Raw genomic sequence first — 27920 nt, forward strand, 5'->3', positions numbered from 1 at the left:
GATGAAATAGGGTCCCCTACTCCTCTGCCATCTTTCCCCCCTCCCTCAAAGCCTCCATTTTTGATTGCACCTCGTTAATAGCCTTTTTGATTTTGACTTGGTTAGATTTTAGTTCTTTTATTTTTCCAGAAAGGGTTTCTCTAACATCTTCCATGTTTTCAAGCCCAGCTAGTATCTTTACAGTTGTCATTCTGAACTGTAGTTCTGACATCTTATTAATGTCCGTATTGATTAGGTCCCTGGCAGTTGGTACTGCCTCTTGTTCTTTTTTTGTTTTTTTAATTTTATTTATATATTTGACAGAAAGAGAGATAGCAAGAGCAGGAACACAAGCAGGGGGAGTCGGAGAGGGAGAAGCAGGCTTCCTGCCGAGCAGGGAGTCCGATGCGAGACTCGATCCCAGGACCCTGGGATCATGACCTGAGCCAAAGGCAGACACTTAATGACTGAGCCACCCAGGCGCCCTCTTGTTCTTTTTTTCAGGTGATTTTTTCCATCTTGTCATTTTATCCAGAGGAGAATAGATGAATGAGAGAACAAAATGCTAACAGGGTAACAACGACCCCCCAAAAATATACACTAAACAAATCAGAAGAGACCTGAAACCGGGGGAAAAGAAAGGGAAAGAAAGAAAAAAGAAATAAAAAAGAAAAAGATTTAAAAAAAATATGATCAAATATGATCAGGCTGGTGAATAGATCAGTGCCACACACTAGATTTTGGGTATATTTTGGTCTGTTAGAAGAAAGTGCCTCCCAAAATTTTAAAGAAAAAAAGCTTATATATGTACAAAAATAAGGGTTAATAGGATGAAGGAGTGGAATATGACTGTGAAGATGAAAATTATAAAAGATTTTATAAATGGAAATGATAAGAATTTGGTTGAAAAAAGAAGGAAGAGAAATTAAAAAAAAACGGGGGGAGAGAATGTGATCAGGCAGGAGACTAGAACAAAGCCATACACTAGAGATTTAGGGTATATTTCGATCTGTTAGAGAAACTGTATCCCAAAATTTTAGAGAGAACTTATATATATACCAAAAAATAAGGTTAACTACTATGAAGGGATAGAATATGACTCTAAAAATGAAAAATAAAAAAGATTTTTTAAAAAGGGATTGATAAGATGTTGATTGAACAAGGGAAAAAGAAAAATTCAAAAAAAAAAAAAAGAAAAAGAAAATTAAAAAAATTAACTTTGAAAGACTGAAGAATTGGGGGGGGGAAGCCATGAATCCTATGTGCAGTATTCCCCTAGTGCTGGAGTTCTGACGTTCTCATTGATCAGTAAACTTGGTCTTGGCTGGCTGTTCTCACTGATCTTCTGGGGTAGGGGCCTGTTGCCGTGGTTTCCAAATGTCTTTGCCAGAGGCGGAAGTGCCCCACCCTTGCTGTGGGCCGGGCTAAGTAATCTCCTTGGGTTTGCTCCCAGGAGCTTTTGTTCCCTGCAAGCTTTCCATGCAGCTTTGGAGGATGAGAGTGAAATGGCGGCCTCCCAATCTCTGCCCCAGAGGAGCCGAGAACTCGGGAGCCCCACTCCTCAGTGCACCCCCAGAGAAAAGCAGTCAGTCACTCCTGTCTCCCCGGTCTCCGGCCGCACTCCATGCTCACCCGGCCTGTGACTGAGCATTTCTATCTCTGGCACCCGACCCGTGTGGCGTCTCCAAACCCAGCAGATGCCTGCAGTGTGCTCCCGCGCGGCTCCTCCCGGGGGAAGAAGCGGAGTCTCTCCAAATCTGCTGCTTGTTGGGTCCCTGCTGGAAGAGCAGTGGCCCAACTGTGCTGCAGATCACGGTTTATGGCAACCCCAAGCTGAGAGCCCGTGCCTCGGATCTGTCTGTAGCCGGCTTCCTTGCTCCGATACCTGGGAGCTCTGCCGAACTCAGGCACCCCCAGTCTTTCTGTGACCCCGAGGGTCCTGAGACCACACTGTCCCAGCGAGGGTTCCACCCCCTGCTTAGCCACTGGAGTAACGTCCCTCAGCAGAGCAGACTTCTAAAAGTTCTGATTTTGTGCTCTGCAGCTCTATCATTTGCTGGTAGCGGCTGATGGAGGCCCCCTCTCCCACCGTCTATCATCCTGAATATCACCTTGGATTCACTTCTCCGCTTCACCTACCTTCCAGAAAGTGGTCGCTTTTCTGTTCAGAGAGTTGTTGCTATTCTTTTCTTCGATCTCCTGTTGAGTTCATAGGTGTTCAGAATGGTCTGATCCCTGTCCAGCTGAATTCCCAGAACCAGATGAAATCCAGGTCTCCTACTCCTCCCGCATTTTGCTCCAAGCCCTCTCATTTTAATTTTTAATTTGCATTTCCCTGATGACTAGTGATGTTGAGCATCTTTTCATGTGTCTGCTGGCCATCTGAATGTCTTTTTTGGAAAAATGTCTATTTAGATTCTCTGCCCATTTTTAAATCAGATTTTTTTTTAAAGATTTTTTTAAAAAATTTATTTGACAGAGAGAGAGACAGCAAGAGAGGGAACACAAGCAGGGAGAGTGGGAGAGGGAGAAGCAGGCTTCCCGCAGAGCAGGGAGCCTGATGTGGGGCTTGATCCCAGGACCCTGGGATCATGACCTGAGCCAAAGGCAGATGTTTTAGCGACTAAGCCACCCAGGCGCCCCTAAATCAGATTCTTGTTATTGAGTTGTATGAGTTCTTTATATATTTTGGATGTTAACCCCTTTGCAGATGTATGATTTGCAAATATTTTCTCTCATTCAGTAGGTTGCCTTTTCATTTTGTTTATAGTTTCCTTTGCTGTGCAGAAGCTTTTTTAGTTTGATATAGTTCCACCTGTTTATTTGCTTTTGTTGCATTTGCTTTTTGTGTCAGATCCAAGAAATCATCACCAAGACTGATGTCAAGCAGTTTACTGCCTATGCCTTCTGGGAGTTCTATGGCTTCAGGTCTTATATTAAAGCTAAATTAAAAATGTCATTTTTCTTTGTTCTACCAAACAACTGTTTAAATCTGTTTTTCTGGGGGAAGGTGTTCTACAAGTAAGCTTCTTACCTTTTATAAAGGTTTTGAGACACAAAGAGATTGAGAAGGCAATCCTGCAACTTCTGTTTACTTCCCTGCTGCTGAAAAAGCCAAGGGAGCTCATCTGCACTTCTCCAAATCACTTGGTCCTGACTGTCAGAAGGGAAAGGACAACATTCAACAATACCTTCCAACAAGGAGATTGCCTCAAAAGGCTTCAGACAAATGTTGAAGGGAGGAAAATGTATTTCATATCCATCTCTGACTCTTTAAATATAATCTAATACTGAGAAAATTAGGTCAAAATCAGAAACTCTAAAAAATAATCTAAGAAAGTAAATACAGTGATATCAGGACCACTAACCAAACTCTCAAGGTATTTTCCTAAAATTGAGCTATTAAAAAAAAAACCAACCCAATTAACCGAAATATATACACATGGTATACAGACACACATACATTTTTAAACTATTAAAGTGGAATAAAAAAATGATCCTGCACTGATTTCATGTAAGTTTAAATCTTTAGCATGATATTAAAAGACTTACTTACTAATAATCTCTTATTCTTTTGACATTAACGGGAGATGATTTAATCTTTTCCGTAATAATTAAATTTTTATACATTAAGGAAGAGAAGTAAAGACACAGAGGTAAAATGTGTTGTAGAAGAACAAGATAGATATTTATAATACCTTAGCTGCATGGTGAAATAGTTGATTAGCTTTTGCCTACATGAAGAAATAATGGTGGGACCTTCCATGTATTCCAGTCTTACTGTTTCCCAAGCCTGGGAAGAAAAAGAAAAAATATTGCAGTCTATTTTCTGTAAGTCACTGTATATCTAACAATTTATAAACAGAAATTTATAATTATTTCAATTTTACAGATGTATAATAGAGATAGCAAAAGAATATTTTAAAATTCAGGATATGTTTATGGATAAACTGATAGAGAATAAAAAAATCTCCTGGAAGCAGTTAAAACACAATTTAATTCAAAATTCTAGTTAATACAGTAAAAATATCAGAAATATGGATTGAAAAAGTACTGAAAAGAGTATATTTAAGCAATATATAATAATAAAGATAAACCTGTGAAATTACAAACACTTCACACCTGCAAATATAATGCAGCATACTCACATGAAACACTTCATTTGCATTTGTATACATATAAGTCAACCAGGGCATTGCAGATACCAGTCAATATACCTAAACATTTACTACTACGGACTAGATAGACATCATGACTCACTAGGATCAAAGACCATCTCAATTGATTCACTTCACAATCTCTGTAGTAACCTGGAACAATCTGCCCAAGTCTTACAGAATTTACCCAAGATTATAGAGCTGTTAGCTGTGAAGAGCTGAATTGTGAACTGAGGCATACTGCCTGAGTCCAAGCTCTTAAAACATAAATAATGATACCAGCAATCAATAATACATACAATTGGAAAAAATATTTTTTTCTCTTTCAGAAAGAAACTACTTTTTAAAGTACTAGAAGTCCCTCTTTATTCCCAGTTTCACTTTCTGCAGTCTTAGCTACCCATGGGCAACTGGGATTTGAAAGCAGATGATCCTCCTTCTGATATTATGGTCAGAAGGTCAGTGGTAATGTAATACTAGGTCACAGTGTCTACATCACTCACATTACTTCATCTCATCAGGTAGGCATTTTACTGGTAATCTCACATTATCACAAGAATGGTGTGTGCAGTAAAATAAGATATTTTGAGAGATACCACATTCACATAACTTTTAGTACAGTATGTTTTTATAATTGTTCTGTTTTATTATTAGTTACTGCTCTTAATCCCTTACTATTCCTAAATTATAAATTTAACTTTATCATTGGTATGCATGTATAGAGAAAAACATAGTATATATGGTGTTTGGTACTATCCTGGTTTCAGGCATTAACTGGGGGTCTTGGAAGGTGTCATCTGTGGATAAGAGGGGACTGCCGTAATAGTCATTTCATAAAGGCACTTCGTAAAAATAATATTAGCCAAATTTTACATTTAACCTAAAATCATTGCAAAAAAATTTTGTAATGTCAAATTTCAGATTTCAATTTTGTCTTGTAATTGAAACACTTAAAATAGCATGGTACATTGGTTTTTAAAAAAATTTTATTTTTTAATTTAAATTCAATAAATTAATATATTGTGTATTATTAGATTCAGAGATAGAGGTCAGTGATACATCAGTCTTACATAATACCCAGTGCTCATTACATCATGTGCCCTCCTTAATATCCATCACCCAGTTACCTCATCCCTCCAACCCCCTCCTCTCTAGCAACCCTCAGTTTTTTTCTGATGATTAAGAGTCTCTTATGGTTTGTCTCCGATTTTTGTCTTGTTTTATTTTTTACTCTCTTCCCTAATGATCCTGTTTTGTTTCTTAAATTCCACATATGAGTGAGATCATATGATACCTGTCTTTCTCTGACTGACCTATTTCACTCAGCATAATACCCTCTACCTCTAATAATACCACATCATTGTTAAGTGGCAGCATTTCATTTTTTGATGGCTGAGTAGTATTCCATTGTGTATGTGTATGTGTGGGGGTGTGTATGTGTGTGTATACCATATCATCTTCTTTATCCATTCATCTGTCAATGAACATCTGGGCTCTTTCCATAGTTTGGCTATTGTGAACACTGCTGCTATAAACATTGGGGTGCAGGTGCCCCTTCGGATCACTACAGTTGTATCTCTGGGGTAAATACCTAGTAGTGCAATTGCTGGCTCAAAGAATAGCTCTATTTTCAACTTTTTGAGAAACCTCCATACTGTCTTCCAGAGTGGCTGCACCAGCTTGCATTCCCACTAACAGTGTAAGAGGGTCCCCTTTCTCCACATCCTTGTCAACATCTGTCATTCCTTGACTTAATTTTAGCCATTCTGACTGGTGTGAGATGATATCTCAATGTGGTTTTGATTTGTATTTCTCTGATGCTGAGTGATGTGGAGCATTTTTTCATGTGTCTGTTGGTCATTTGGATGTCTTCTTTGGAGAAATGTCTGTCTTTCACCCATTTCTTGATTGGATTATTTGTTCTTTGGGTGTTGAGTGGGTAAGTTCTTTATAGATTTTGGATACTAGTCCTTTATCTGATAGGACATTTGTAAATATCTTCTCCCATTTTGTCGGCTGTCTTTTGGTTTTGTCAACTGTTTCCTTTGCTAGGAAAAGCTTTTTATCTTGATGAAGTCCCAACAGTTCATTTTTGTCTTTGTTTCCCTTGCCTTTAGAGATGTGTCTTGCAAGAAGCTGCTGTGGCCAAGGGTGAAGAGGTTACTGCCTGTGTTCTCCTCTAGGATTTTGATGGACTCCTATCTCACATTTAGGTCCTTCATCCATTTGAGTCTATTTTTGTGTATGGTGTAAGAAAATGGTCCAGTTTCATTCTGCATGTGGCTGTCCAATTCTCCCAACACCATTTGTTGAAGAGACTGTCTTTTTTCCATTGCATATTCTCTCCTGCTTTGTTGAGGACTAGTTGACCATAGAGTTGAGGGTCTATTTCTGGGTTCTGTATTTTGTTCCATTGATCTATGTGTCTGTTTTTGTGCCAGTACCATACCATCTTCATGATAACAGCTTTGTAATAGAGCTTGAAGTCTGGGATTGTAATGCCCCCAGTTTGGTTTTCTTTTTCAACATTCATCTGGCTATTTGGAGTCTTTTCAGGTTCCATACAAATTTTAGGATTATTTGTTCCAGTTCTGTGAAAAAAGTGGACAGTATTTTGATAGGGATTGCACTGAATGTGTAGATTGCTTTGGGTAGCATAGACATTTTAACAATTTTTGTTCTTCCAATCCATGAGCATGGAACGTTTTCCCATTTCTTTGTGACTTCCTTAATTTCTTTCGTGAGTATTCTATAGTTTTCTGAGTACAAATCTTTAACCTCTTTGGTTAGGTTTATTCCTAGGTATCTTATGTTTTTTGCTGCAATTTTAAATGGGATAGACTCCTTACTTTCTCTTTCTTCTGTCTCATTGTTAGTGTACAGAAATGCAACTGATTTCTGTGCATTGATTTTATATCCTGCCACGTTGCTGAATTCCTGTATGAGTTCTAGGAATTTGGGGTGGAGTCTTTTGGGTTTTCCACATTATTATGGCATTTGTTTAGAGAGTTTGACTACTTCTTTGCTGATTTAGATGCTTTTCATTTCTTTTTTTTGTCTAATTGCTAAAGCTAGGACTTCTAGTACTATGTTGAACAACAGTGGTAAGAGTGGACATCTCTGTCATGTTCCTGACCTTAGGGGAAAAGCTCTCAGTTTCTCCCCATTGAGAATGATTTTGCTCTGGGCTTTTCCTATACGGCTTTTATGATATTAAGGTATGTTCCCTCTATCTCTACACTGTGAAGAGTTTTAATCAAGAAAGGATGCTGTACTTTGTCACATGCTTTTTCTGCATCTATTGAGAGGATCATATGGTTCTTGTTCTTTCTTTTATTAATGTAGTGTATCATGTTGATTGATTTGCAGATGTTGAATAACCCTTGCAGCCCAGGAATAAATCCCGCTTGGTCGTGGTGAATAATCCTACTGTTGGATCCTATTGGCTAGTATCTTGGTGAGAATTTTGGCATCCATGTTCATCAGGGATAGTGGTCTGTAATTCTCCTTCTTGGTGCGGTCTTTGGTTTTGGGATCAAGGTAATGCTGGCCTCATAGAAAGAGTTTGGAAGTTTTTTCTTCCATTTCCATTTTTTGAAACAGCTTCAGAAGAATAGGTGTAAGTTCTTCTTTAAATGTTTGGTAGAATTCCCCTTGGAAGCCATCTGGCCCTGGACTCTTGTTTGTTGGGATTTTTTTGATTACTGCTTCAATTTCCTTGCTGGTTATGGGTCTGTTCAGGTTTTCTATTTCTTCCTGTTTCAGTTCTGGTAGTGTATAAGTTTCCAGGAATGCATCCATTTCTTCCAAATTGCCTAATTTGTTGGCATATAGTTGCTTATAATATGCTCTTAAAAATTGTTTGTATGTCTTTGGTGTTGGTTGTGATCCTTACTCTTTCACTCATGATGTTATTTATTTGGGTTCTTTCTCTTTTCTTTTTGATAAGTCTGGCCTGGGGTTTATCAATCTAATTAATTCTTTCAAAGAACCAGCTCGTAGTTTCATTGATCTGTTCTATGTTTTTTTCTGGTTTCTATTTCATTGATTTCTGCTCTAATCTTTATTCTCTTCTCCTGCTGAGTTTAGGCTTTATTTGCTGTTCTTTTTTCAGCTCCTTATGGTGTAAGGTTAGGTTGTGAATTTGAGACCTTTCTTGTTTCTTGAGAAAGACTTGTGTTGCTATATACCTCCCTCTTAGGACCACCTTTGCTGCATCACAAAGGTTTTGAACAGTTCTGCTTTCATTTTCATTTGTTTCCATGAATTTTTTTAATTCTTCTTTAATTCCCTGGTTGACCCATTCATTCTTTATTAGAATGCTCTTTAACCTGCAAGTGTTTGAGTTCCTTCCAGATTTCCTTTTGTGATTGAGTCCCAGTTTCAAAGCACTGTGATCTGAATATATGCAGGGAATGATCCCAATCTTTTGGTATCAGTTGAGACCTGATTTGTGACCCAGTATGTGATCTATTCTGGTGAATGTTTCATGTGCACTCGAGAAGAATGTGTATTCTGTTGCTTTAGGATGGAATGCTCTGTATATATATTTGAAGTCCATCCAGTCCAGTGTGTCATTCAAAGCCGTTTCCTTGTTGATCTTCTGCTTAGATGGTTTGTCCATTGCAGTGAGTGGGGTGTTGAAGTCCCCTACTATTATTGTATTATTATCAATGTGTTTCTTTAATTTGGCTATTAATTGGCTTATACAATTTGCTGCTCCCATTTTAGGGGCATAATTATTTACAATTGTTAGATCTACTTGTTGGATAGACCCTTTAAGTATGATATAGTGTCCTTCCTCATCTCTTATTAGTCTTTGGTTTAAATCTAATTGGTTGGATATAAGGGTTGCTATCCCAGCTTTCTTTTGATGTCCTTAGCATGATAAATGGTTTTCCACCCCCTCACTTTCAATCTGGAGGTGTCTTTGGGTCTAAAATGAGTCTCTTGCAGTCAGCATATGGATAGGTCTTGTTGTTTTATCCAGTCTGATACCTTGTGTCTTTTGACTGGGGCATTTAGCCCATTTACATTCAGGGTAACTATTGAAAGATATGAATTTAGTGCCATTGTATTACCTGTGAAGTCCCTGTTTCTGTAGATTGTCTCTGTTCCTTTCTGATCTATGTTACTTTTGGGGGCTCTCTTCGCTTACAGGATCCCCTTTAATATCTCTTTCAGGCCTGGTTTAATGATCACAAATTCTTTTAGCTTCTGTTTGTCCTGGAAGATTTTTATCTCTCCTATTTTGAATGACATCCTTGCTAGATAAAGTATTCTTGGCTGCATATTTTTATCATTTAGCACCCTGAATACATCATGCCAGTCTTTTCTGGCCTGTCAGGTCTCTGTGGATAGGTCTGCTTCCAGTCTAATGTTTCTAACCTTGTAGGTTACGGATTTCTTTCAGGATTTTCTTTGTCTCTAAGTTTGCAAGTTGCACTATTACATGTCAAGGTGCTGACCTATTTTTATTGATTTTGAGGGGGGGTCTCTGTGCCTCCTGGACTTGAATGACTACTTCCTTCCCCAGATTAGGGAAGTTGTCCACTATAATTTGCTCCAATATACCTTCTGCCCCTCTCTTTTTCTCTTTCCTCTTCTTCTGGGACCCCAATTATTCTAGTATTGTTTCACTTTATGGTATGACTTAACTCTCAAATTCTCCCCTTGTGATCCAGTAATTATCTCTCTCTTTCTTGGCTTCTTTGTTCTCCATCATTTTGTCTTCTATATCACTAATTCTTTCTTCTGCCACATTTCTCTTAGCAGTCCGAGCCTCCATTTTTGATTGCGTCTCATTAATAGCCTTTTTTATTTCAATATGATTATATTTTAGTTCTTTTATTCCCCCTATAAAGGGATTCTCTAGTGTCTTCTATGCTTTTTTTAAGCCCACCTAGTTATCTTTATAATCGTTATTCTGAACTCTAGTTATGCCATCTTATGTCTAGACTGATTAGGTCCCTGGCATTTTGTTCTCTTTTTTGAGGTGAGTTTTTCCATCTTGTCATTCTTGCAGAAAGTGATCGCTTTTCTTATTTTATTTATTTATTTATTTGACACAGAGAGAGACAGCTAGAGAGGGAACACAAGCAGGGGGAGCGGGAGAGGGAGAAACAGGCTCCTGGCTGAGCAGGGAGCCTGATGCGGGGCTCGATCCCAGGACCCTGGGATCATGACCTGCGCCGAAGGCAGATGCTTAACAACTGAGCCACCCAGGCGCCCCTAGCGATCAGTTTTCTATTTGTAGAGTTGCTGCAGTGGTCACTTTTCTATTTGTAGAGTTGCTGCTATTCTTTTCTTAGATCTCCAGTTGAGTTTGCAGGTGTTCAGAATGATTTAATAGCTATCTAGTGGAATTCCTGGGACCAGATGAAACTAAGGTCCCTACTTCTCCAGCATCTTGGACTATCTCCCAGTATGTTGACATTTATAAGTAAAAAACCTTATTAAAAAAGCATTTGCCGGGGCGCCTGGGTGGCTCAGTCGGTTAAGCGTCTGCCTTCGGCTCAGGTCATGATCCCAGGGTCCTGGGATCGAGTCCCGCATCGGGTTCCCTGCTCCGTGGGGAGCCCGCTTCTCCCTCTGCCTCTGCCTCTCTATCTCTCATGAATAAATAAAATCTTTAAAAAAAAAAAAAAAAAGCATTTACCTGTAGATGTTGAAACTTGAGCAAGCCACAACCATAAGTCAATAAGCACATTTTGTGTAAACTGTGAACAAGGGAGGTCAAGACAACCCAGGACAGCTCAGGGTAGAGTTCCATCAGTTCTGATTCACTCATGCCATTGTGACTAACATTTATGAGGCACAGAATCTAGGTAGAGAAATGAATTAAGAATGATCATAAGCCATCTCTACAAGTAATAAACAGCCATTAAAATTTCTATAACTCTTTTAAGGTGATTAGCTTCTTATTCAAACTTATTGTTCAAATGATTTAGTAAAGCAAGAAACATATTTCTTAGAATAAAACACACTTTCCAAAAGGCATTAATCAGGAATAAGATAGTATATATAGCAAATCTAGCATGCCAAAGACAATACACAGAAAAAAGTTTGATGAAAATTAAAACCTCAGCAGGTGCCTCAGTGGCTCAGTTAGTTAAGCATCTCCCATCAGTTCAGGTCATGATCCTGGGGTCCTGGGATCAAGCCCCATGTTGGGCTCCCAGCTCAGTGGGGAGTCTGCCCCTCCCTCTGCCCTCTGTCCCTCCCTTCCCCTTCACTTGTGCTCTCTCTCAAATAAATAAATAAAATCTTTAAAAAAGAAAAAAAATTAAAACCTCAGGAAATGGATTAAAACTAATGACAAAGTTCCAATTTTGGGAAAATGGTAGAAGAAAACGATTCTTCTACTATAAATGCCTGTTAACATAAGACAACATGTAACAAAACACCTTTAAAAGCATAGGGAACCTGCAAAAAATAAAGGGAAATCCACCAGGTGCCAAAAATGAATAGGAAAGTGAACATCAGAGGGCTAAGTGCTGGAGCTGCTGTCCCTGGGGGAAGTGAGGGTACCAGCAGGCAGCAGTCTCAGTAATTTAAGAGCTTGGGTTTTCACAGCCACAGCAGGGATGGAAGGTGAGCCCTTAAACCCGGTAAGGTGAGTAGCTGGAACTAGAAAGCTTGCCAACACCAGGAATCCAAGAGCTGTACTTTCAGTGAAGGGGTGCATGAGAAAACATTAGCCCACAGACCAACCACATATGAAAGTTTACTTTCAAGCTCTAATAGTTGAGACACTGTAGTATTGGCAAGGAATAAGCAAAACTGGAACAGAAGAGCTCAGAAAACAAACTCATGTTAATTTGTGAGTGTGATATCCAAATCATCAGAAAAGATGTACTATTTAGTAAAATTAGCTGGCCATATGATAAAAGATTAAAAAGTAGATTCCTTCCTCACATATCAAACAAAAATAAGTCCATAAGGACTCATACAGGAAGAACAAAAGTGTAAAACATTTTAAAGGGAAAAAATTTATATGAGAACATTTTTATAACAAAATATTTTTTGATAATAAAAGATTTTTAAAATGAGATATAACAGGCATAAACCATAAAAGAAACTGTTGATAAATCTGACTTCATCAAAATAAAACATTGTATAATGAATGATACCAAAAAGTGAAGACAAGAAACAAATCAGAACAAGGTATTTATTTGCAAACTGTGTAACAGAGGATTTGTATTCAGTATGCAGAATGTTTAAGAGCTCCTGGAGATCATTAAGAAAAGACAACTCAATTAAAACTCACATAAAAAGGCCTGAATCAGCAAGTCACAGAAGAGGAAACAAGAATAGCCAATAAACAAGCTGGGGCGCCTGGGTGGCTCAGTTGGTTAAGTGACTGCCTTCAGCTCAGGTCATGATCCCGGGGTCCTGGGATCGAGCCCCGCATCAGGCTCCCTGCTCAGCGGAGAGCCTGCTTCTCGCTTTCCCACTCCCCCTGCTTGTGTTCCCTCTCTGGCTGTCTCTCTCTGTCAAATAAATAAATAAAATCTTAAAAAAAAAAAAAAAAAAGAACAGCCAATAAACATGAACAGATGAAAAATCTCAATGATAATCAGGAAAATGCAAATTTCTTGAGCTATCACTTCTGGCCATAAGCACACTACAGCAGCTAGCCTTCCTGTATATGCTTAAAACACACTTGAGTACAAATTTAAAAATAATTACTATTTTCTTCAATTCACACACAAATGCAAAATTTTAGGAGTTTTATAAGTTTATTATCCTTTACCTGTTTCATTAGTTCTTTATCCATATCATTTGCCATGGACTCCTGGATAGATCGCAGAGCAAGTCTATATAATGAAATAGTATCTTGACACTGGAAACACTGATGAAGGATTTTATCTAAATTGCCTGCTCTCCCAGCACTGTTGGAATTGAGAATAGATTTAATTTCTTACAAACAGCCAACATCTGTGAAAAATTTGGGGTAGATAAAAACAATGTGGTCTCTATTTTTTATACTTTAAATGATAACAGAAATTCAACAAAACATGATATAGGAAAATGACAGTTTTATGGGGCTGCTAGAGTCATCAGTTTTATTTTAGTGTCCCATTTAGCTCAACTCAGTAAACACATGCTGGAAACTTACTATGCATCAAGCAATTACTGCACATTATGGGAACACAGAATGAGTAAGAAGTGGTTCTAATCATCTAGAAACATGCTACCTACATACAGGAAGCAGGAAAATAATTATAAATAAGTGTTATTAGTTAGCCATGCAAGTTAAATTTGTTTAGAGCCAGGATTTAGGAGACATCAGGCTAAAGAAAATCAGTAAATAGGGTGGTTTGTTTTAAAATATTACACAATATTTACCAATAGTTTCTTTTTTAAATATGAAGATACATAGAGAAGAAAAAACAAACAAAAGGTCTACAGTCCCTCTCTATAGGCCTAATAAACTTTCTAAAGGCCTAATATATATGGGAAACCATTTCAGATTTCTTTCTAAATCAACATGACTATACATAAATTTTGTTTAAACCAAAAGCCTGATTTATGGCCCACCAAGCACACATTGTACATCTGCCTTGTAAATGAGTGGCCTAAAGTAAAACTCTCTTGTCCTTAAGATATGGACCAATGCTCCTACCCCCTGCATTTTTTGATGTTAAAACACAGGATTCCTGACTATATAATCTTTCAAGCTTTCACAAAATGTAAAAAAGGGTATATAGCCCTGTAAGACCTGTCCATTCTCCAGAGCACCATCTTCCCCGTGAAGATTGTGTTTCCCGGGCAGCTGTCCTAACTTGGGCTTGAATAAAACTCTCTTTCTCACTTTTAGAGATTCTAATAGGTTTGCTTATTTTGTGTCGATGCTCTTAAAATAGCTAAATTCAATAAATACTATGGAATGTGTGGAAAGGGACTCCTGCTCTTGAACTGCACTCAGGCCAGCTTCTGATGCTCCCAGAGGCCAGACGCACTGCCCAAACTGGAGACAGTGGAGGAGGACAGTGGGAATATCATAGGCAATTCAAAATTTTAGAAGATGTTTTCATTTCAAATCTGGTGCTCAAGATGAGAATGTGGAATTAAGAGCCAAGAGTACTAGATTCAGTGTCTAGAATATGAGTTGTAGTAGGATTAACTGTCCATTGTGATGATCACCAAAACCATATTCATCTTTTTTGCCTCTGGTTGTGAAGAGACAAAGTAAGGTGAGGCTGTACTGAAGAAGAAACATAGTGACACTTTGTAGGGCTTATTTAAAGGCAAATGACTAAAGGGTATCCGGAACTGAAGAATCTATTTTAAGCTGAAAGGTTTATCAGGATTTGAAAACAGAGACAATTAAAAATTCCTACTACCTACCTACTAATATTCAAGGACACCCCAAAACAGCATGTGTTTGCCTCAGTTGTCCCTCACTTTCTCAAAGCTAGGGGCCTCAAGCAGGTGACAAGGAGCACTCATGGGGCCCCAAGAAGGGCAAAGATGGCCTTCTTTGGCAACCCCCGACAGGTAAACAGTTAGCGTGATGACAATGAGACAACTACAGCCAACACGTTCTTGTAGCGCACGGGCTATCACCAATCTGCAGTCACGAGTCACATTCCCACAAGGATGTTAGTATCACTGTTAGAATCAACAGAATCTGATGTGAGTGGCTCACAGAGACTGCTGCAATGATCGTCCAGTTTCACAAGGTGAGGAAGCTGTCTGCAGCAAACACAACATGCAGATCATGTAACATCGCCACCACTTACCGTGAGATCATTTTGCCGAAAAGGGTGACATAAAGGGCATTGCAGGTCGTGGCAGAACGACAGTGTCGTTCTAGCTTCTTCTCCTGCACCAGTTTGCCAAAACACAAAACAAACACAAAAACACAACACCACCCTGGAATGAAACGGTCTTTGCTACAGAGCCATCAACAAAAACCCCTGGCAGAAATGACACGGTTCCCACCACCTCATCAGTAGCATCACTGCCACGCAGCGGTGGACTGCAGATGTTCTTTCGCTTTTAGCATTCCTGCTTAGTATAATACAGCAAAGTAAAACTTAAGCCCCAAATGCTTTTTATTGCTTCTTCTATATTTGTTAGTAGTTTAAGAGCCAATGCATTTAACAATTAGGAAACTCCAATTTTCCTTAACACAATAGAGAGTTCCTATATTGAATTTTAAGTCTCATATAAGGTGTTTTATAGGAAAGCTGTAGAGAGTAAAAGAGCAACAAAGTTAAAAATACTTACCTGCTCTTTACTCAATTTAATGCCCACAGAGTGGCACTCTGCAATTATAATAGATTTTGCATCTTTTGGATTTAAAGGATCAAGATGAAGTGTAGGCCACAACCTTTCATTCAAAGAAAAAAAAAATGAAATTCTCTTGTAATAAAACAATAAAAGCTGTAATCTACCCAATCACAAGTCAAAATCCATTACAAGAATTAATTTTTTTATATTGCCTTTATAAAACCAACAAAACTAATCTCTGTTAATCTTACTAGGTATTATTGTTTGATTCATTCTAACGTGTATATCATTACTTTCAGCAATTAATCCCACCAAAGACTTTAAATAGTAATATACATTAGATAGTAAGGTGGTAAAATATTTTTAGTTCTATGTTCTATACTAGGAATAAAACTAAACATATTAGTACCTATGAAGAATAGTACAAGGTAATATTTGCCCACAAATTACTTGTAATCCAATTGGAATGTAATCATCCTGCTACATCCATTCTCAACAGGGTACTGAAAATTGTTTCAGGGTGGGGAAAAAGAATCTTACTCTTTTTATGTATAAAGCACAAATATACAAATGTAAATGTATCTGTTTCTATACATAAACTGATATATGGCATATGGATGGTATTAAAATTTCTAGGGGCGAGGGAGGTAATTAGGAAGAAAGTGTCTAAAAAGGTTCCTAAGGGGACAAAAGGTTGAGAAACACTGCCCTACAGAATTCAACCACTGTATTCCTTTTTTGAGGACTGCCAAAGTAAGCACATATTTCAAGATAACAGGTGTCTGGTCCATTACTCATAGCCCAGCCCTCTCCCTATTTTTCTCACCTGTAAATGTCATCCCAGGCCTAACCTCCCACCAAAGCCTGTGGATTTTAACTTTCTCTTGAATCCATCCACTTCTCCCCTCCTCCCTGCCACTTACATGAAAAACATGAAAGCACAAACACATATCCAAAACCTTTCCTTGTTTGTACTTAACACATTTCATGTAATCTGAAAGAACTAAAGTTAGCATCGTACCTCCACGCTGGAGGGCATGTTTCTACATTCACAGAAACAATTACTCTTACATTCACTGGCAGTGGATCTATCAGCCATTTCATGTGTTTTTCAACTTGCTTAAAAATATAAAAACAAAATTCATTCTATTAATTCAAAATATTTCAAAACAACCCGATAATAGCTCCCCAAGTAAAATGAAATTCTCATTAAGTTTCTCATTATTATTAAGGATACAATCTTGTTTTGGGATGATAAATTTATCTCAGGATATTAAAAGAACAAGTGGCAAAATACTATGATAGCTGATATGAATTACGGACACTTAAGGAAATGTTAAGGCCCTAAAAATATGTCAAAATGAACAATTTTTGCTAACTGGTTCATTCAATTGGTCTTTCCCAATAAGATACTAATGTCTATACCAGGGCATAAGGTACATTTTTTATCCACGTTCTTCCTCCCTAGAAATTAAGCAGAAATAGCAGGAACAACATCAACATTTTCTTCCCATCAACATATTTAAAGGCCTGCTATAGCCATTACTGATAATTCTGTTTCTTTCTGAGAGTACCAATAGGTTACAAAGTGAAAACAGTACCTGAACTTGATCTATAGAATCAATAATGATGATGATGCTGCCTTGATGACGGGCAGAGAGTTTTTCTAGCCAGCGTGGAAATTCTTCCAGAAGCTTAGCTGGATCCAATGTCAGAGCAGATACTGACCAAGAGTGCTGCATCAACTGCAAGGTGAGAACACATACGAATTCAAGTAGTTACACTTTCTCACAGCTGGTGGGAAACACTTCTATCCCGGCTTTTAAAACCAAAACTGAGTAACCAAGAGGACCCAACTGCATCAAGTTTTATTTTTAACGTTATACAAGTCTAAAACAAATGGGTAATATTGAAAATTGAAAATTATTGGGTACTCAGCCCCAACAATTTCTGATTCTAAATAAAAATTCTGACAATTCCAAAACATGGCATCTTATACCTTTAGAGTTAGTCGTTTAATAATCAAGGAGGACTCGGAGCTGGTTGACATGGGCCTTCCCACAAAATGAGAAAGAATTAGCGTGTTAGGGGAATTCTTCTGTTGTAACTGAATCCTGAAAGAAAAAGACCTTTTATAAGACTGATGAAGCTCATTTATTATCAAAAAAAAAAAAAGGATTCACAATGCATTAAACATCAAATGCTATCCAACTGTCAGCAATCACGTGGTCAATCACTTTTGAATAAACATGGGAAATTTCCATTTTTATTCCACTTTTAGATCCTTTTAAATAAACCTTTAAAAATTATAGATTCATTTTAATTACAAATTGAAATTAACTAATGGAAACCAATATAGTGTACATTTGAGGTTAGTGTACATTTGAGGTTAAGGTATTAGTGAAGTGAACATTACCCTTTAATTAAAAATATATTAGAGGGAAAAAAGTTTCTTTGCTAAGTACAAAAATATTATTTTCCAAAAAAATATTATTTCCCACTAAATAAAAGGGCAGTAAAAAGGAAACAACATATGCCAACTCTTTAATGTAAATCATAATTATGAAAGACAATATTCTGATTGTTTTTAAATAATAGGAACTAAAATGAAAGTAAAAGAGAGTTTATCGACTTCTATAAACCTTAGTCCCTAATCTGAAGAATGACTTTGCATTCATAATACAGGTCATCCTTTACTTTGATGTTCTTTATGACTTATCTCACTCTAAACAGTCTGTCTTTGCCTTCTTTCAAATATTAAAAATCTCAACAAAACTTTTCAGATGAAGCTAGTAATTGAAAACACAGGCACATCCCCTGTATATCTAGTTCACCTAATTCCATTCCATACTGACCACTCCTTTACATAGCACGTGCCTAGCTCTGACCTACGTAACTACTGTACACAATCAAAATGCTCCTATTTCCTATTCCTTTCTCATCCTAGATCCTCTCTAACATCCAAATTGTATACACTTCAGGGCATGACTCTATTATTTTATACCTTTTTGCTTTTTCAGTGTTTAGTACAGGCCATGCAGGAAGGCAGACAGGCAATAATACATTTTGTCGAATGAGGTAAGTAATTCAAATGATGACAATGGTAACAACAATTTAATTGCACTGCATCATACCACTTTGATAAGAGAAGGGACTTTCCAGAACCTGGTCCTCCAGATACAAGAAGGGGTGGAATTGGTGCTGGGGCTGCCACTAGATCGTTAAGGCGTTGGTAATACTAGAAACAAAAATGAATTTAAATTGTGAGGAAGCACATGCCTCTGAGAATTCTAGAGCCAACTCTGACTACCCTCTGAAATCAATAGAGAAAATGAAATCTACTTTTAGTCAACATCATGATTGCTTCTTTTTATGGCTGGTTAAACGTGCCCAAAGTAGTAACCTAAGAATGAGCCCCAATTTCTTCTACACATAGTATTGCTGTCAATTAATGGATGAGAGACAAAACTTGAGATCTCCCTCGGGTTTTACAACATTCTCAGTCCGGGTTAATAAGTATATTAGTGTTTGTCCTCATGGTGCGATTATCCATGTTGAGACATGTGCTTAACTTTGTATCATATGAAAGGTAAGTGAGATTCAACTATATTTAGGAACATCAAACATTTTTAGTTAAGATTAGGATTTATGAACCACATGTTCTTTACCATCTGCAGTTCACCAAACCAAGATTAGGGTAGCTAGGAAACTTGATAAAAATCATAAGGCTATCTATTATTCCAATGCTTGGAGGAATCAAAATGTCAAACATAAAGAAAATACCATAGTAGTTAATGCAATAGGCTGGTCAATTCATCAGCATCTTTAAATATCTCATTTTACAGACAAGGAAGTCAAAATTCAGAGCTAAGTAATGATCAAAATCCAGAGTTAGCGAATGGTAGAACCAGGACATAAACATAGACAGCCTAAATTATAAAATTTCTATGGAAATACTGCTGTTACTGATAGCTATGATAATATTCCTTAAAACATTCGTTCTTAGAGCACCTGGGTGGCTCAGTTGGTTAAATGTCTGCCTTCGGCTCAGGTCATGATCTTGGGGTCCTGGGATCAAGATAACTTTGCCAACTCCCTAATAAGTACTGAGGTAATCTGGTTTAACCTGGACTGTATTTAGGTAAAAACACAATCATGATAGAGCTTTAAGTGGTGACTGATGTTTGTTGGAACAATAACTCCAAATGCTTACTTTTTCAAATCCCAACTCATGGGCTGAATTTGTAGCCTGTTGAAAAGTTTCCATTTGCTCTTGTTCATCATGTATGTCCCACAGAACATCACCAAAATCATCATCTTCTGGAACAGAATCTTCACTGCCCAAATCCTTAGTCTCCGGGTCTGTGTTCTCAGAGCCCAGGATGTCCTGAACACCAAAAGCAAGCACACAACAATGAATAAAGAATGTTAACACCTTGTAGCAGTGTGAGCACACAGGTATACGGTGGGTTTCACCTACTGAGGAGGGCAGGTCCAAACCTATGGCCTTTGTATAGTACCTAAAAGAATAAATTTATAACTATAAAAAACCACTAGAAATAAAGAAATATTAAAATGACAAACATACACAAAAACCAAATTCTTAATAAAAAAAAAAGCTTTTAATAAAATTAGAGGTGCAATTGGGAAACGTGGCTAGCTTAGTCAGTAGAGCATATGACCCTTGATCTTGGGGTCATGGTTTCAAGCCCTACACTGGGCAGTGCTTACATTTAAAACAAAACAAAACAAAACAACTGTCAGATAAAAATAGAGGGGCATTTGACTCTTGGGGATCTGTTTTCTGAAAAATGTTACACAATATATTTGCTTACATCTGGGTGGTGAATCATTTTAAAGATTGTGCTAATGCCTAAGAAATATGCTGCTTTACATTTTTATAAGAATTTAATTACTAAGATGGGGTTTCTTGATATCAAATATCTGTGTCATGATATCTAGTCTTTATATCACTGAAAATATGTTGCTCTTCAAGCAGTAAAGATGGCAAATATGTCCACTTTCACTTGCTACCATTTATTCTGCTCAGTTAATTTTATTTACCTGGGTCCCAAAATTCATAAGATTATCGAGAAGATCAAAATTGATGTCAGTTTTTATATTAAAGAACACTATACAAAATGTGTTGCCAGAAGTCTTATCATGTTTTGGGGCTCATTCTTTCTCTCTGATAACAAATCTCCATACTTGTAATACAAGTTAATTAGAAAAGATAATCTAATCCCTAACTTCTCAAATAGAATCTCTGGCACCCCAGACGATATATCAGCAGGTATAGGAAACTGCAGGCTAAATGTGGTACATCTTTCTATTGTGCCCATTCTACTTTTAAGGTGGGGGGGGGGGTCTTTTTCTTATCATCATTAGCATTTTTGATAATATATAATTTAAAATGATTTTTTATATTAAAAATAAACATAAGTATAACATTAAGCAGAATATGTAACTCACATAAATTTACAAGATAATACTTGAGATGTCATAGAAACTTTCAGCCTGAGATACTGTCTATGACCATGACCTCGGACCCTTAGAGGTATGATTTTACCCCTCTCTGCTGTAAGAATGATGTAGTGGATAAATTTGAAAGGGATTTTTTTTTTTTTTTTGAGAGAGAGAGCATGCACGTGTGCACATGTGAGCGGGGTTGGAGGGGTGGGTTGGGGAGGAGGGCAGAGGAGAGGGAGAGAGAGAATCTTAAGCAGGCTCCATGCCCAGCACAGAGCCCCAGGTGGGGCTCAATCTCACAACCCTGAGATCATGACCTGAGCCGAAATGGATGCTTAACCAACTAAGCCACCCAGACGCCCCTGAAAAGGCTTTTCTAAAGATTTTATTTATTTATTCAACAGAGAGAGTACAAGCAGGGGGAGCAGTAGAGGGAGAGGGAGAAGCAGACACCCCGCTGAGCAAGGAGCCCAACATGGGGCTCCATCCCAGGACCCCGGGATCATGACCTGAGTTGAAGGCAGATGCTTAACCGACTGAGCCACCCAGGTGTCCCTAGGATTTTTCTACTTTATAAAAATTCAAGGTGCAAACAAAACCTGAGGAGACTCTATTGAATAAGATAAATATTTTCCCTCAAATACTTATACTTTTTATCTAGCACTTTTGTAATCTATTTTACACTTAATCAGGTGTTGAGGCATCAAATAGCTTTGTGAGACAGATAACAGATAAAGAAACATGGTACTAGTAATACTATGATAATACCACAGGATAGACAATCACCAGAAACTATGGCACTCTTCCCAGGAATTGTTTTCAAAAAAACAAGGAAGTTGTTTTTACTGGAAAACCCAACTTTATGGAAAACAGTCTTAGAATTTTTTTTTAAAGTATGTTCTATGCCCAACATGGGGCTTGAACTCACGACCAAAATTGAGGATTGCGTACTCTACCGAATGAGCCAGCCAGGCGCCCCTTAGAGTATTTCAAATGAAATCTTATAAAGAATGCATATTTACCTGTTTAATAATCTTTTCCACATAAATATAAGTTTTATATACTCCTTCTGTAGGATCTCCAGAGTGATCAATGATCTGGAAAAAAAAAGAAGTTCAACAACAACATGAAGAAAACAATAGTAACAAGAAGGGGTAAATACTTCTACAGAATTTGTGTTGTCAGGGATCATTCTAAGTACTTTACACATATTAGCTCATCTGTCCTCACAACAAGCCTATGAGGGAGACACTATTAATATTACCTCCATTTCACAGAAAAGGAAACTGAAGCAAGTTATATAACCTGTTCAAGGTAACAGGAGGGATTTATTGTGAACAATGGGTACAATGTCTCAATAAAACAAAAAGTATACTTTTTTTCTTTGTGTCCAAATTCTGTCTTACGTACTTCCATGCCATTCAATATATATAACCTTCAAAATACATCAACATCAATTTTTATGAGAGTAAAGCTATAATTCTACAAAACAAAAAGGCAAAATGGTACTTGGCTGTGTAAATCAGTAGTCTTCTGAGTTTGCTGAAAGAAGAATGCCCTACCTATAGAGAACATGTATGTTGCTAATAAAAGATTAATAGTTGATAAAGACAATGGTTTTACAAAGCACATCAAGTGAACTGGAGTAGAAGTTTATCTTGCATTTACATTTATAATCATGGTAGACAGATCTTATTTTACTCCTATTTTTATAAAATAAATTCATCCTCCTAGTGTATTCATTGTTAAAAGAATAAAATAGAATAAAGATCGGAAAGAAGAATCAGTGTTTTTCCTCTTGGGGCCTATGGACTAGGCTCATACTAAAACAATTAAAGCAAAGAATGAAATGGTTCTGGAGATTATAAAAAATATGCACTTTTTTTGTGTTAGGCTCTTTAGTTTATGCTGGTCTTAAGCTTTTCAATACTAAATGATGTAAAAAAATGCTTGTGTTCACATTTGATATTATTTCTTGCATGAGCACGGAGAAATAAAAACAATGTACAAATCTGAGTTGTTTTCAACTGTATTCTCTCTTTTTAATATATTTTTTTAAAGATTCTGTTTATTTATTTGAGAGAGAGCCAGGGAAGCCAGGAGCCAGGGGAGGGGCAGAGGGAGAGGGAGAAGCCGACTCCCATTTAAGCAGGGACCCCGATGCGGGGCTCGATCCAGGATCATGATCTGAGCCGAAAGCAGACGCCCAACCAACTGAGCCACCCAGGCACCCCTAAGATTTTATTTTTAAGTAATCTCTACACCCAACATGGGGCTTGAACTCACCCCGAGATCAAGAGTTGCGTGCTCTTCTGACTGAGCCAACCAGGTGCCCCTCAACTATATTCTTAACATGAACAGTAAACATTTTCAAGTTATCTCAGTGTGCAGTAAGGCAAAGCCTGCAATCTGTTCTAAAAATTATTCCACCATGCATCCAGGACTGATCAAATCTCTCACATTCATCATTACTGTTTTGCTTTTCCCAATGCTCTTAGAAAAGGTTACTATGAAAAGGCTCTTCCTTACACTGATCCTTGGTCAACAGTAGACAGAAGAACTCAGTACTTAGGAAAAAAAGGAACAGAAAAGAATCTGATTTGTCCACTCACATCTTATCCTTTGTAGCTGGGTACTGCTATTTAGTCCTCTCTTTTTCTCACAGTCCACAACTAAGTCTATTGGCTCTGCTGTCAACTTATCCAGATTCCTGTTTCTCATCACTTCCTCTATCACCACCCTGGTCCAAGCCACCAGCATCTCTCACCTCGTGACTGCAAGAGCTCTCCAACTCCACCCTTCTCCCCTACCTCCAAACCAATCAATTCTCAACACAGCAGCATAACAACATTCTTGTCAGAATTGCATTTCTTCTGCTCCTGCTTAAAGTCTTCCAGTGACTCAAGTAAAAAAAAAAAAAAAACTACAAATAAAAAAACCATCTCACTCCAAATAAAAAAAACAAGGTTTCTAAAATGGTCTCCAAGGTTCTTTACCCTTGGCTCCCAGTTAACTGTCCTACTAATCTCCCCTTCCTCACTCCCACCTCATGGCCTTTGTTCTAACACTTCCCTTGGCCAAGCAAGTTCTTAAAAAAAAATAACCTTATGAATTTTACCTTGGCTTTGTTGGTCTTGTTCAGGTTAGAAACTTGATCAATCAATTGCTGGACGGAGTCGGAACTGACTTTCCCATCTTCCAAGCGATGATAAATTAATCGTGGTTTGCCTTCAGGGTTTTTCAGAAAAGCTTCTTCACAGTCTTCCAATAACAAGCTAGATTGGAAATCAGTATTTCTTGTGTTACACTGAGCTATGGCAGCAAGTAGTCAGTCAACCTAAGTGTCAATAATGGGACTTTACAGCAATGACAAGGGGCCAGGAAGCAGCCCAGGGACAGAACAAGTGCAGCTTTCCAAAAATGGATGTTTTTATAGCTCTTTTCCAGCTTAGTCATAAAAAATAATGCGTTTATTGGCAGACAGTGAGAACAGGTACAATAAATTCTGCATTAAATTGAATTTTATTTTTATTTTACTTTATTTTTTAAAGATTTTATTTATTTATTTGACAGAGAGAGAGACAGCGAGAGTGGGAACACAAGCAGGGGGAGTGGGAGAGGGAGAAGCAGGCTTCCCGCGGAGCAGGGAGCCCGATGAGGGGCTCGATCCCAGGACCCTGGGATCATGATCTGAGCCGAAGGCAGATGCTTAACAACTGAGCCACCCAGGCGCCCCTTAAGTTGAATTTTAAAGCATTAGGAACTTTAATTTTTTTAATCTAGCAACAAGAAAACCCTCAAAAATACTGTAAACATGGCTCAAAATAATGGACCAGTCTCATAAGACTACAAATAAATGGAAACCTAATTCCACTTACAAATATATAATTTCCAAATTAAAATACAAACATTATTAACCCCAATGCTTCAAGATTTTTCTCTTCTCTAGTCTTTTAGACTTTCTCATCCAATAAATGACCTAAATGACCTGAATCTTTATACCCAAGATACAGTATGAAAGAGATCCAGAGGCAGATGGGGGAGGTCAGATAGCTAGTAAAATCTTAACTGGGGTACAGGGTGAAAAATAATTATAATTTTGGGGGCACCTGGGTGGCTCAGTCAGTTAAGCCTCTGCTTTCGGCTCAGGTCATGATCTCAGGGTCTTGGGATCGAGCCCCACGTCGGACTCCCTGCTCAGTGGGGAGCCTGCTTCTCCCTCTCTCTCTGTCCCTCCCTCCTGCTTGTGTTCTCTCTCTCTCTCAAATAAATAAAAAATAAATAAAATCTTTAAAAAAAATTCTAATTTTGCTATAGGGTACCATAACGACAGTTTTCAGTATAATTTAAATTCTAGAATAATCTTGGAAGTATCTACCAGTGTTTTCTACACTGCAAGGAAAATTGGAACCAATTCCCCTTTCTAAAAAGCATTAAATGAAGTTTGTCTAGAGAGGCAAATTGGTGTGTATATGCAAAGGAGAGCTATTACATGATTCAGAATTTACATAATATGTTCGAGTACAGCCCCAATATAAGACAGAGTATTATTCAATTATATAGCTCTGTGCCAATCCAATCAATCCAAACCATAGATTTTTTCCCTTGTTAAAATCATTCTATGTTCGGGCGCCTGGGTGGCTCAGTTGGTTAAGCGACTGCCTTCGGCTCAGGTCATGATCCTGGAGTCCCGGGATCAAGTCCCATATCGGCCTCCCTGCTCAGCAGGGAGTCTGCTTCTCCCTCTGACCCTCCTCCCTCTCATGCTCTCTGTCTCTCATTCTCTCTCTCTCAAATAAATAAATATAATCTTTAAAAAAAAAATCATTCTATGTTCTATATAATTTTTGGATTTTAACGGTTCTTTTGTATTGCTTTGGGAGAAAAGTTTGTGGCCATGTGAATACCAAAGAATGGGCATCTCTTTGGGCACATGTACCTATTTTAAAATCACTCCCTACAGAATTGACATGTGGAGCTCAAATGAAATCTGGGATTATCTGGGATTTTGTTCAGTCTTTGGTGGGAGTGAAGTTGTTAGGACTACTGGGTACTGCTCAGGGGACATGTTTCTAGATTCATCTTTTGAGAAGAATGGAGGAATCATCATGAGAGGTGAAGGAACAACCTGAGAGAAAAAAAAGCTCTACCAGCCCGTTTACAGTGTGAAGCCCACCATTACTGCCATGCTCCTAATAAACATTAAGGAAATAAAATAATCAGCAGATGGAATAAGAAAAATTAAAGCAAAATAAAGGCAAAGTAGAGATGAAGAAATAATTAAATTTTAGAAATTAAAATTCTTTTTTTTAAATTAATTTATTTATTTTAGAGAGAGAGAGAGAGAGTGAGGTAGGAGGGACAGAGGGAGAGGGAGAAAGAATCTTAAGCAGATTCCATACTGAGTGTGGAGCCCTATGCGGGGCTCAATCCCAGGACCCTGAGATCATGACCTGAGCCAAAACCAAGAGTCAGATGCTTAACTGACTGCACCACCAAGGCACCCCTAGAAATTAAAATTCTTACTCTTTAAGAAGAATAAAGTTTTTAGAATATAAAATAAATACAATTTTAGTTGAAGAAGATAAACTGAAATCTGCCCAGCAAAGTAATTAAATATCAAAGAAATGACAGGTAAAAGATTAAGAGGAATTTAAGATGAGAAAAATAAAAATAAATGTTAAAAGTATAATAATGTACAATATTTTATTAACTAAATATGGATAAAAGATAAAAGAAAAAAACAAGATGGTTTCAAGGATTAAAGAATTAATGAGGAAAACAACAAATGACATATATTACCACCAGAGATAAAACACTACCCAGATATTAAAAAATAAAACAGAATATATCCTTAATAAATATAAAAGAAAAAACAGGAAAAGGAAAGGGGTAAGGGAGGAAAAGAACCCCAACTAAAGGCAATCAAGTGGAAAGAATCCTTAAAGTTGTTTTGGGTTAGGTTCATTGACCAGGTGGCTCCCTGGCCACTGGGCAGTCTTAAGGATGAATGATGGATTACACTGCAGGGTGTCTGATAAAGCCTAGGGCTCCACATACTTCTGTACACAGGTGAGGTCAGAACTGGTCCTCAATAAAGACAAAAATGCTTTGGAAAGGTTAAAGCCAATCAGACAGCAAATGTAGAAAGAAAACTTAACCTCTTATTAAACGTATTTTGTCTTATATCTACTATGTATCTAGTGGGTTAAGGAAAATCTTTATTTGCAGACTAGACTCACTGGTATAATTATATTCACATTATAAGAAAATTGCTCACTTTACTGGAATTAAGTAGTAAGCTCCTCAAAGAATTAAAAATTTGATTTAACATTGATAATAGTGTTCAAGTAGCTCTCAATTTGTATTCAAAGAAAGAAAATAATGAAGGTGAATGCTGATTATTGAAATCAGGAGTTGCCAATTTGTTCTGTGAGGGCCAGCGAGCAAACATTTTAGGCTCTGTGGGCCACACACAGTCTCTGTTGTAACTACAGTACTTAACTCTGCTGTTGTAGTGTGAAAGCAGCTGTAGAAATACATAAATAAATGAATATAGCTATATTCTAATAAAATTTATTTATAAAAACAGCTGACTGGATTTGGCCCAAGGGCCATAGTTTGCTACCCCTGATTAAAATGATCTTTACTTTAATAATGTTAACCTTATGAAACCTATTAAACAACTCAGTGTAAAATTTTAATTCTTTAAGTATGAAAAGTAAAAAAATTTATTAAATTTTGTGGATTGTTTTTGATTATAAGAATGCAATTACGACTTATCTTTGAAGTTCATTTGGCAATCTCAATTCTATTTACAACTCCCCTAATAAGTGACAGAATTTTCAGCTTACCTTGGTAAAGTTAAATGAATGAATAAAATAACTAATGAACTCTTCTCAATTTCCCATTTTCTTACAGCAAGGTATTGATTTTCAATATCTACTGGAAAATATATAGCATGGAAAAAATATCCCATTGTCTCACACATTCTTTTAAGTTTAGGTGAATAGTCCTGAAAAGAAATTAAAACAAAAGAAATGAAAACATAATAAAAGCACAGCTTATTTAACT

The 27920-nt window shown here is 37.4% G+C and overlaps 1 protein-coding gene across 5 annotated transcripts in view; it reads right to left on the reverse strand.

Moving 5' to 3' along the window:
- The window catches only part of NPHP3 (nephrocystin 3), a 52116-nt gene that overhangs the window by 15840 nt on the left and 8356 nt on the right, over window positions 1–27920 (reverse strand). For all 5 annotated transcript variants that reach the window (XR_004677390.1, XM_034994787.1, XM_034994778.1 and 2 more), the window contains exons 6-19: window positions 27701–27861; window positions 23965–24121; window positions 21869–21943; window positions 19591–19764; window positions 18512–18615; window positions 17377–17491; window positions 16979–17122; window positions 16399–16496; window positions 15375–15477; window positions 14885–14967; window positions 12892–13030; window positions 10795–10959; window positions 3678–3772; window positions 3014–3136 (exon numbers count right to left, since the gene is read on the reverse strand). Coding sequence is in view for 4 of the 5 variants with exons in the window: in XM_034994787.1 (XP_034850678.1) it covers window positions 3014–3136; window positions 3678–3772; window positions 10795–10959; window positions 12892–13030; window positions 14885–14967; window positions 15375–15477; window positions 16399–16496; window positions 16979–17122; window positions 17377–17491; window positions 18512–18615; window positions 19591–19764; window positions 21869–21943; window positions 23965–24121; window positions 27701–27861 (1736 nt within the window). In the remaining variant the exon portion in view is untranslated. The remainder of the gene's footprint in view (window positions 1–3013; window positions 3137–3677; window positions 3773–10794; window positions 10960–12891; window positions 13031–14884; window positions 14968–15374; window positions 15478–16398; window positions 16497–16978; window positions 17123–17376; window positions 17492–18511; window positions 18616–19590; window positions 19765–21868; window positions 21944–23964; window positions 24122–27700; window positions 27862–27920) is intronic.

The sequence above is a fragment of the Mirounga leonina genome, unplaced genomic scaffold (genome assembly GCF_011800145.1).
Source record: "Mirounga leonina isolate KUSES-001 unplaced genomic scaffold, KU_Mleo_1.0 Mir_115, whole genome shotgun sequence".
Lineage (NCBI taxonomy): Eukaryota > Metazoa > Chordata > Mammalia > Carnivora > Phocidae > Mirounga > Mirounga leonina.